Source organism: Gekko japonicus, unplaced genomic scaffold (assembly GCF_001447785.1).
Source record: "Gekko japonicus isolate JY-2015 unplaced genomic scaffold, Gekko_japonicus_V1.1 scaffold262, whole genome shotgun sequence".
Classification (NCBI taxonomy): domain Eukaryota; kingdom Metazoa; phylum Chordata; class Lepidosauria; order Squamata; family Gekkonidae; genus Gekko; species Gekko japonicus.
This window is the reverse complement of record NW_015172011.1, coordinates 871,201-882,975: the sequence shown is the minus strand read 5'-3', so window position 1 is coordinate 882,975 and position 11,775 is coordinate 871,201. Positions and strand designations below refer to the sequence as shown.

The window sequence follows — 11,775 nt, the reverse complement described above, 5'->3', positions numbered from 1 at the left end:
CTGGCAAGAATGACAAATAAGGTGTGTCATGCCGGAAAGCCAGTATTTCTCCAACTCGCCTTGCAGAGGTGATGGCCACTAGAAAGGCCGTCTTCCAAGACAGGAATTTCATATCGCAAGTTGCGAGTGGCTCAAAGGGTTTCCTCGTAAGTTGACGAAGGACTAGAGGAAGATCCCAGGGAGCGACAGGAGTCTTGATCAGGAGGGTAGAGGTGTAACAAACCTTTTAAAAAACATTTCGAAAGCGGATGTGAAAACATGGTGCATCCGTCGACGTGAACATGATAGGCCGAAATTGCGGCCAAATAAACTTTTAACGATTAATGGGAAAGTCCCGAGTCAGCTAGGGACAGGAGGAATTGGAAAACTTTCTTGAGGCCTGCAGAGGAGGCTCAAGGGGCATCATCACCTAGGGAAGAACAGAATCGTTGCCATTTATAATGGTAGGACCTTCGCGTAGCAGGTTTCCTGGCGTTCAGTAGAACATTGGCTATGTGGGTCGAAAAACCTTTGACGTTATTCTCCACGCCGTCAATTTCAAGCGTGGTACATCATGATGTAGGAGAAGGGAGTCTGACAAGAAGAGGAGGCCCTGTACTGGAGGGAATTGGTGGTACCCCTTGAGAACTCGAGGACTGTGAGAACCATGGTTGTCTCGGCCACCACGGTGTTATCAACAAGCAGTCCGCTCCGTCTTGTGCAGTCCGCGGCGTCTCTGAGTATTTTGCGGACCACTCTCAGAAGCAGAGGTAAGGGAGGGAACAGGTAAAGAAGTCCCATGGACCAAGGGTAAAGGAGACCGTCTCCCAGAGATTGTGGGTCCCTGCCTCCTCGACTGCAGAACAGAGGACAGTTTTTGTTGTTTCTGGTGGCAAAGACATCGACTTGGGGAGCTCCCCACTTGTGGAAGAGTGGGAGGAGGTATGTTGGGTTCACCCCCCACTCGTGAAGGCTGAGTCCTGCTCGACTTAGATGGTCAGCCTGCACGTTCATGTGTCTGGGAATGTGAGTGGCTACGAGGAAAATGTTGTTGGTGATGCAAAGCTCCCACAACTGGATGGCAAGGTTGCAGAGGCGTAGGGAAACAGTGCCTCCCTCTCTGTTGACATAAGAAAGCGCCGTGGTGTTGTCCGTGAGGACCGTGACACATTTTCCCTTGATTAAAGGTAGGAAGCTGGTGACAGCATGTTGTATTGCCAGCAGTTCTAGGAAGTTTATATGTCGCTTCCTCTTCTGCGCATCCCATTTGTCCCTGACGCACATCCCAACAGGGAAGCATCCATGGTCAGGGTGATTTGGGGTGACGGAGGGTGGAAGGGTGCTCCCTGGAAGATATTGGAAGGGACAGTCCACCAAAGTAACGAGTCTCATATGTTGGGAGGGGGGAATAGGATGACAGTGTGAGCATTGTTCGCTGGGTTGTAATTCCGGATGAACCACAGTTGTAAACGACACATTTTCATTTTGGCAAAGACGACAACCGACGTAGTTGCAGCCATAAGGCCAAGTAGCCTTTGGATTTGGAAGGCAATGACAGAAGGGTGGGTATGGACGATGGTGGCTAAGGAAATTATGTCTGTCACTCTGTCTTGAGGCAGGTAAGCCATGCATGTCGTGGAGTAGCGCCGATGTAATTTATTCTTTGGACTGAACTCAATTGAGACTTTTCTCGATTGACTTGTAGGCCCAGATCCTTTAGTAGTACCAGTGTCTTGGTGATGTTTGAGACCAGGGCGTTCTGGGAAGGCGTTACCAAAAGCCAATCATCGATATAGGGGTAGATGGAGATACCCTGGAGACAAAGGAAAGCCGCAACCACAATCATAGTCTTCGTGAAGACTCTTGGGGTGCTGGACAGGCCAACTGGCAGGGCTGCATACTGGTAATGCTGTTGACCAATCGCGAAGCGTAGGTATTGGCGGTGGGAGGGGTGGATGGTGAGGTGGAAGTACACGTCTTGGAGGTCGAGGGTGGCCATCCAGACGTGTTTCCGCAGGAGTGGCATAATCTGCTGTAAGGACACCATGCGGAAGCGATGGTAGGTTACAAAACAGTTCAGTGCCCTTAGATCTAACATGGGTTGAACGCCTCCATCTCTCTTCGGGACTGTGAAGTATCGGGAATAAAATCCTGTCCCGTGGAGGTGTGGTGGTATCTGTTCGATGGCTCCCTTTTGCAGAAGGACGGACACCTCTCCCAGGAGAGGTGGGGAAGGGGGTGTGGAGACGACGACCAGAGTAATGGGGTTCTGGTGGAATTGAATATGGTAGCCTCGGGTCAAGATTGACAGCACCCATTCGTCCGAGGTGATGTGACACCAAGTATGAAGGAAGGGTGATAGACGGGTTTAAACTGACTCGGTGACAGGGAAGTCAAAAACTCTGCTTGGAGGGTTTGATCTGTTTGGTACGGGAAGATTGTTGCCCGGATCCAAACCTCGTTTTTTGGTATGGAGGTTTTTGACCTCCCGAAGACGTACGCGGTCTCCATTGTCTGTCTGGAGACTGACGACTTGGCGCACGCCTCTGCCAAGACCTTGACCAGGTACGGGGATGGTATTGTTGTCTCACAGAGGGTGACACTCCTAGAGCTCGAGAGGCCTTTATGCTCTTGTCTAATTCCTGGAGTGTAGAATCAGTAGTGGTGTTGAAGACGCCAAGGCCGTCAAATGAAAGATCTTCAACATAAGACCTAGTATCCAGAGGGAGAGTGGTATTGCGGAGCCAGGAATGTCCCCGGAGTGCTATAGCAGAGGCCATCGTCCTTGAAGATGCATCTAGGGCATGCTTTGAAGTGTTTATTTGTTGTTTTGCCATGCCCTCCTTTTGAATTACTCTGGCTGCCTGAAGCTTGTCTTCTGGAAGGTGGGTCAATAGTTCGGAGAACCTTTCCCAGAGAGTATATTGATACCTGCTCATGCAGGCCAGACAGTTAGTGGTTTTGACACCCAACACTTCGGTGGAATAGAAGTGTCTGCCAAAGGCATCCAATTTTTTACTTTCTCTGTCTGAAGGTGCAGAGTGTGTTTGTTTAGATTTTGAAGAGGATGTTACAACCACAGAGTTTGGTTGAGGATGGGAGAATAGGAATTCGGTCCCTGTCTCTTGGACTCTGTACATATAGTCCAGTCGTCTTGTCGACACCGGGGCTGACGAAGGTTTCTCCCATAGTGCCTTTGTAGCTTGCAAAAGGACAGTGGACATGGGTAATGCCAGAGTGGAAGATGTATCAAGCTGGACGATGTCAAAGACCGCATCCATCACTTGCGGATGTTGCAGAACAACGGAGAGGCCTAAGGAATGGGCCATTCTCATTACAAGATCTGTGTATGACGTGAGATTGTCGGATGGGGAGATGGGCAAATCATCAGCGACAGCCTGATCAGGAGACTTATGATCAGGGGTAGTGTGAGCCTCAGATGCTTCGGTATCGGAACTGTCTTCCATTAAATCAGAGGACTCCTGGTGCCGCATTTGGACAGGAGTATCCTGTTGACCAGTTAAAGGTCTTGGTGGAACAACAGGGGTGGAAACAACTGGGGTTTAATGACCTGAGGGTTGGGAGGACGATTGTGATCCAAGTTATGCTGGGCAGGATTGTCTGCAGGAGGACGAGAGATGCTGAAGGTCTCGACCTGTGGGGCGATCTTGATCTATGAGCAGAGTGGGATGAATATCGATCCCAGTTGGAATAGCTTGCCGGAGTCAGCGGATGGTGGATAAACCCCATACAGATACCTCATCTGTCGTTGATCCCAAGACAGAGGTGGTGGCGGGGGTAAGAAGATTAGCGGGGATCGACTTCTGGACCGTGGACGCCTCGGAGACAAAGCGGCAGCATGTCTTTGAGAGGAGCCCGTATAATCTTGGTTGTCAATATTGACAGATTGTGCAGACGTGGAGGGTGATGCTGCGTGTCTCAAGAAACATATCGGTGCCGACGTGGATCGATGTTGGGAGCTTCTGATACCATCGATGATGGGGAAAGAGACGGAGAAGGCTCTGCATCCATTTGATGACTTAGGAGCTCTACCGTTTTGATGTCGGAGTAAGGACGCTCCATTTGGTGGACAGGGGAGTCCAAGACATGGATGTTCGGTATCAGTGGAGGGACTTCTGCCTCCGGTATCTATACAGTCGTTGGAGCGGGAGACACTTTAGGGGCATCACCCAGTGCAGCCACCACTACTTTCCCTTTCTTTGCCGCCTTAAGGGGTTTGGAAGAGCCCTTCTTTGCAGACTTTTGTCCCTTACTTGGCCTGGATTTCTTTTTCACCGGCGTGGAAGCGGAGGATTGCACCTTCGATGCTGGAGGCTTCGGTGTCGGTTGGCCGACATCGGAGGCAGGCCTCGATGCCGAAGCTGTTGAGGTCGGTGGTTTCTTGGCGTCCATCGCTGAGGAAGGATGTAAAGCTGATTCTAGCAGGGCCACTTTAAGGCGCGCAGCTCGGTTTTTCCGGGTCCGGTTTGAAAAGCGAGCACAGTAGCGACAAGATTCGGGTCGATGAGACTCTCTGAGACAAAGTATGCAAAGGGTATGACGGTCAGGAGGAGCACGTTTACTACCGCAACCCTTGCACCTATTAAAAAAGTCCCACTTCTTCTCCATAAAACCCCAAATGAAGAAGAAAGAAGGGGTGAGGAGGGGGTGGGCCAAAGGCCTGACTGAGGTAAAGCGGCAACCTCCCCCTCAGCAGAAAATAAAAGGTTTTTTTAAAAAGTTTTTTGAAAGAACAACGAAGAAAAAGAATAAACTGAGGAAAAATCCAAAGAGCCGTGAGGCAAAAAGCCAAAACACACGAACCGATCAGACCGACGAAGAAAAAGGTCGTTCCAACGCGGCGGTAAGAAAGGAACTGGCGGGATGTCCGCACCCACTCTTCTGGGCATGCGCGGTGGGGTTCCTGCGCATTCCCGAGGTCTGAGTGCGAAAATCCATTTAAAAAGCTTGCTACAACACCGATCGATCCAGTGCGTGCGCACTAGATCCCATGGGTGTGAAGCACAGAGACCACGTCGAAGATCTTCAGTTGCCATCTTATATGTTGGATTTAATGTTTCTCCCACATGATGTAAAATTTCAACGTCTTTAAAAAAAACTTTCCGTGGCTGAAGGGGCCATTTTAAGCCATCCTCGAAGTCTCTGTATCTATTTATTAACTGTTTGCATACTAAGTTTCAATTCTTGCAAATTAATTATCCTTGCAAGTACTAACTGCTGTTAAGGAATCTTAAATGTTTTCAATGCCTATATTTCCCCCAGCAAGGCGAATTCTCCACCCCACACAATCATACACATATTCAGACATAATGCTTAGCTAAACTGTAATTTCTACATTCTCTGCAACTTGCAAACTGGATTGGATCCACCTTGGAAGTTTTAAAATGTTGAGTACGACCCACCCCAATACCCTTCATGTTGGATTTAAATTTCTATACCATAAACAATATTCATTTATGTAAAGCCATTTTGTATCAGCCCAATTACTTTCTAATTATGATTTCATTGGAGTACATCATACCCCCAATGACTCATTCATACAGGAAGTTTTTATGGCAGAAGAGCATTAATTGAAAGCATGATTCATATTTGCACTGTATTTATGTAATGCCATGGGCACCATCGGCTTTAAAGATCACAAAGAAGGATCATAAAAATTTTCCAGGCTTAATCCTGATTTCACCTTACCTCTAATGATACGAATTTAAAAAAATAGTTCAGCACTTACCATAATGTGATTGAAATGCCTGTGGTTTTACGACCTGATTACAGTGGTTACACATCACCAAATAGAAATCATCATGAGCTGGGCAAAGACCAAATATTGGCATATCTAAAACAAAAAGACAAAGCGTATGTCTCACAGCTGATCACAATGATTTTAGAACAATTTAATGTAAAAGAACCATGTGATGCCACCACCAGAAAAATCACCGAAGCTACAGTGTGAAAGGGTACGCGAAAGGGGCGAGAAAAAATAAACGCGTAACAGTTAATTGTGGAATGAAATATTACAAAATGCACCACTTCCTTCAGAATGGATTATTTTTAAACAAATTATTTTTAGGTAGTATTGATTGCTGGTGGGATATAGAATGATTTTGTGTCTCTTTAAGCATGGCACCATGCATTTTGGACAGAACATATAAATAAAAGGAAAAGGTAACCTCAATCTCTGCTTTTCCACACAGAGTATTCAATTACATGAAGGGAGGGAAAAGTATTAGGAATAGTTTTAAGGATGCAGTCCTATGATCACTTACATGAGAATGTAAGCTTACTGCCTACTAAACACACATCAGATTAGGTGGCATGTCTTTTATTAGAGACACAACATTCTACCAAGCAGCATTATCTATTTTTCTATCCCTTATGCTTCCAATGTTTTTATTTAACAATGCATTATATCCCAGTCATATGGCACAACTGATCTACAACCCATTCATTAACTGGAAGAAGAAAGAATGGGACAAGGAGCTTGGCTATGTACTCCTCTGACCAATAAATGGATGTTCTGCATCTTCCACACTGTAGTATGTTTAACTTTTGCACAAAATACCTGTACAGGCCTTTCAGATAATAGTCAAAGAATACTGAGCGACCAGACACTAAAAGGAAATATCAAGGAAGTATAAAGATTCCCCTTCCCCCTTTCATCCAAATTATCCATTATGTTTTAATTAAAACAACAACAACACAGAATACAATTATTAAATTAATTTTAAAAAACTGCTCTAAAATATTTTCAAATCAACTTCTAATGACATACAGTTCAGTTGGCTTTTTATGACCTGGCAAATGATGTACCTGAAATGGATTTCAAAGAGAAAGAAACTGACAAGCCTGAAATCAAATTTTTCCACCTTTAATTCTTGGATTGAAGTCAATAGGTCTTGAAATACTCAAATAGTGCTGGCCATATTATTTTATATGGCACACATTTTGGAATAAATAAATACCAAAGTGAGAGCCATTGTGGTGTAATGGATAGAGTGGCGAACTAGTACCCTGGGTGACCTGGGTTTGAATCTCCACTTCTGCCATGGAATCTCACTGGGTGACCTTGGGCCTGTCACAAACTCTCAGCCTGGCCTACCTCACAAGGTTGTTGGTGTGAGAGAATGGAGGGGGGAATAACATCATAAAAGCCACTTAAGAGTCCCAACTGGGAAGAAAAGCTGGATTAGAATAAATAAAATATTGTCATGGAAAAACTTTTCAGCAAAAAAACTAGAAACACAAGAAGAAGCACCTCTTCAAAGGGGGTGCCATGTAGGCTCTCAGATCTGTATGTGTGGCATGAAGGGAACAGAAGCCCTGGATCAGTTTCTCCTTCCCCAAACCAAAGACTTAGGTTGCCTGACAAAACCTCCTTGCATCATCTACAGTCACAGCAAAAAGCATCCTGACATCAAATCTGCCAGCCAAGTTCTGCATCGTTTTGCATTTCTTGCAACAAAACAGTTTTAAAGGCATATAATGGGCATCTAAGTATCTGAATTTTTGAGCCAGCACAACAGCCTATGCCGGGGGTGTCAAACTCATTTGTTATGAGGGCCAGATCTGACATAAATGAGACCTTGTTGGGCTGGGCCACGTGTGTCATAAAATGTAATGCCAGGTAGCGGAGAGATAAACTTTATAAAGGACACAAACACAAAGATATTTTTTTTACTTAAAATAAAAACATGCTGAAAAGAGCTCTGTAAGCTGCAAACCTACTTTTGATTTATTGACATTCACCACAGAAATCTCATGCTCAGAGTTCTAAGTCTAGGGCCCAGGTTAAAACAGGTAATGGCTGAGTGATTAAGAGAGTCCGGCGAAGCAAGCTATGATGCTGCAGCAGCAGCAGAACTGGAAGCAGGAGATGGCCAGTTCCACTGTGGGCCTGATAGAAGCCCTCTGGGGGCCTAATCTGTCCCCCGGGCCACATGTTTGACACCCCTGGCCTATGCAATCAGGGTTGATCATTATAACTTTCATAAATACAAAGCTTAGCTTTTTCTGGGGGGGAAATCCCCCCCCCAAAAAAAAAGCAAAAAAGAGAAAGGTACATTCTATGACAAAATTAGAATTTCCATCGTTTGAACAAAAAACAAACATAACACACAGTCAATGTCAGGATGGCATAACATTCCACTGTATCTATCTAGTAAGTAGAGTACTATTTTCTTGCTCAGCATATCAACTGCCAATGTGTAATGAATGTTGTTAGCCCGCAAGCCTGCTATGGTGTTTTTATGGACTGGGTTACACTGTTACCTGATGATGTGTGCCAACAACGAACTGTGCCTGAAACTGACATGCTGAGAGCGCCCGGTGAGAGTACCTACCGAAGACCGTGTTTTCCAATGGTTGCTACTCCAAAGGTGTTCCCGTGTCTAGTGCATGCCATAGAACAACGCACGTGGTCACAGAAAGCACAAAACGCCATTTCAAACCAGCCACATGGTCACCTACCTACAGGGCCCCCTGCCCCTCGCACCAACGAAGCTGCACGTACAAAGACCCGGTATTCAGCCTGGCCGCATGGACATGAGTCACCCATCTGCATACGAATACCCCTAGCCCAGGTGTCTTGATTGAGTTAGCAACTAGATCTCAAATTGCCCGCCAGTTTCCTGGAACACCCAGAAAAATACAGTAGCCAATCGCTAACCTCTTGGCTATGACAGAACCTGAGTGCCATAGGGGAGGTCCCCTGGACCCAGCTCCTCCTCTAGACCCCTTTTGATATAATCAGGAGTGCACCCAAAGCTCACTCTCTTAAGTTCTTGCTCTCTCGCCCTTCACGTCTTGACCTCTTGCGCCTGACCCTGAAAAAAAAAACCCATCGCTCTCAAACGACGTCCTCTATAGAATCTGCTTTCCCTCTTAAGTCCAGCTTGCTATCCCATATCCTTCCCGTCCTTCTTTACACTCTAGTATTGCGCAGCTAGAGTTTCTTTGGCATGTGGTCTTAGCTGGTCTAAGTTCATTCACCATTCTTTTCCAATTTTCTTCCCATCCTTACCCCTTCGCTTGAAGTTTATTATTATTATTATTATTATTATTATTATTATTATTAAGGAAGTTTGCCTCAGTCTTTCATTGGGAACCTCGGAAACAGTGCCATCCTCCGTAAACATAGACGGAAGAATCCCAACAATAATAACTGTACCGGTTGTTTCCCTTAAGGTGCAATTCGGCTAACAATGTGCAACTGAATACTTGAGCAGAATTTCACAGCCAGAAGATCAAACTCCACTGTACCTCCAAGCAAGTAGACCATGCCCTCATGTGCTCTAGCTTGAGTTACCCACGACAGCATTCATACACAGAACAAGATCCCGTGACTGAGTTGTCATTTTGGAAATTAACTGTTTAAAAAGATATGTAGGCATGATGCTGGAATACCCTGGGAGTAGCCTCTCTATTTGACTTACTGTACTATGAAACACTTATAACTGAAATTATGACCATGTGCCTTGATCTTCTCTGCTTGTTTAATACATGAATGCAACCCTACTTTGGAAAATGTCATAACTTCAAAAATATTTCACGCTAGCTATACCTTCCAGTTTGTTTATAAGATTTGTATCTTGCCTCTATCTCACCTCAAAGCAGCTTACAACCCCCAAAATATAAAATATAGTCATAAAAGTCACTAAAAATATAATTACTTAAGAAGAGTCCTGCTGGATTAGCCCCATGATCCATCTAGTCCAGTATCTGCTTTCCAACAATGGCAAGCCCTCAACAGGCCAAAGCCTTCCCCTGATGCTGCCCCCTCCCTCCAGCAACAGCTGTACAGGGACTCTGAACACAAAGTTCCATTCTGTTACCATATAAGGCCTGAAGACCAGGAATGTAAATTTCATTTGATAAACTGACACTCTGAACTATCAAAAATGTTATCATTAAAACATTTAAACATTTAACAAACTCACAATCTAAAGTGAATGTAGGAACATAAGAGAAGCCATGCTGGATCAGGCTAATGGCCCATCCAGTTCAACCCTCACTCAGTGTCACTCAGTGGCCAAAACCAAGGTGCCATCAGGAGGTCCCCTAGTGCGGCCAGAAACGGAATACATATTGCATGCACAGTCTTACACATTATCGACCCCACTATGGGCTTCTGTTAAGAACAATTAACGTTACCATCATCCAATGTAATTCTTGCACACAGACTATTAACGGCAAGGGCCGCATTGGAAAACACACGTTCCATGGGCTCAGATGATCTTGCAGTGCATAGGTAACCCTTTGCCAGTTTCTTATGGCACAGAAAACCATGAAACGTTTACATTAATAATACAGGGCAGTCAATCCACAAGCCCTGGTATTGATTTGGGCACTGTTCTTCCACATATTTTCACAGATGTGAACTCCATTTACTTTTGTCCACATGTGCCTTAAATAATCAGGATTCTCAAGGGTGTGTGTTGTCATCATTGCTACCATCACAGCACCCCTTTTCTTTATTTTTTGTGCATACTTATATCGATATAATGGCTGCTTTTAAAAAAGGCACTAAAATATCAACATACTGTGGTAATGATAAGTTTATTTATTTATTTCAGGTTCTCTGAATTCACAGCTTTCATTTTATTTTTAAAAAGCGAGTCTCTAGTTCCTTCCCTTATGGTGATAAAAGGGAAGGAACCAGAGATTTTTTTTTTTAATGAAAGCTGCAAATTCAGAGAACCTCCTAAACCTATAATTACAACGATGTTATCAATATAAGGACTGTATTTTCAAAAAATCAAAAATGAAACCACTCGCCTTTAGGGCTGGGGATAGGAAAGGGAGTAGTTAGACGACGATGACACTCCAATCATTGAAAAATGGGCTGGAGGTGGGTGGGACTTGGCAGGACAAAGAAAACCAATAGAAACATTATGCACAAGGAAAAAGTCAACCCAGAATTGGTTTCCAGATGAAGACTGGAGTAAAATTGATCTCAAAAGAACAGGGGAGGGGGGGGGGGGCTGACCTGGAGAGCCCAGGCAAGCCCGGTCTCGTCAGATCTCGGAAGCTAAGCAGGGCCAACCCTGGCAAATAATTGGAAGGGAGACCTCAAAGGAATACCAGGGCCAGGACACAGAGGCAAGTGTTATCAAAGCCACCTCTCTGAAACGTCCTAGCTCCAGTAGGGATCACCAGAAGTCACCATGATTTCCAGGCTCACAAGCACACACACACAAAAAAGAAAAAGAACTGGGGAGGAACACAGGAAAAAACATAAAAATACAAAGCAAAAACTAAAGGCACAAAAATTCATCGGGAAATCGGGGGATAAACTGAAGCAGTACGGGGCCATAAATGATGGAGGGGGGGGGGAGAGAAACCTGTGCTGAAAAAACCCATAGATGGTAACTGAATCCCTAGTATTTAAACATGAATTGTTTAAATTGTTTCACATGCATGTGTCCTAAATGCACATCAGTGTGAATGTAGCCCACTTTCCAATCCGATTGCCAACTTCACACTGGAAAGTCTTTCTACCTTGTGGCGCTCAAGACAGCTTACAATATGAATAAAACAGCATATTACAGACCACATAAAAAGCCAGTTCACCAAGTACGTGGGTCCCAGGTCATGAAAGGTTAAAACCGGCATCTGGAAACAGTGCAACTACTGTCAAACTGGTGTGATGCACAAACAAGGCTTGCTATCTGTTCCAAGATCAGTTTTTAATCTGGATGACTTGCCGTAAGGAAATGCAATTACTTGAATGAGGAAAACATTTGTCTCTATGATGCTTGGGCGAGGGTGGGAGTTTGATAC

At 44.8% G+C, this 11,775-nt stretch overlaps 1 protein-coding gene across 2 annotated transcripts in view; it reads right to left on the bottom strand.

Annotated features, from left to right (window-relative positions):
• ATXN7 (ataxin 7) overlaps positions 1–11,775 on the bottom strand; it is a 144,699-nt gene that overhangs the window by 62,748 nt on the left and 70,176 nt on the right. For both annotated transcript variants that reach the window (XM_015420260.1, XM_015420259.1), the window contains one exon: positions 5,729–5,833. In XM_015420260.1, the coding sequence (XP_015275746.1) occupies positions 5,729–5,833 (105 nt within the window). The remainder of the gene's footprint in view (positions 1–5,728; positions 5,834–11,775) is intronic.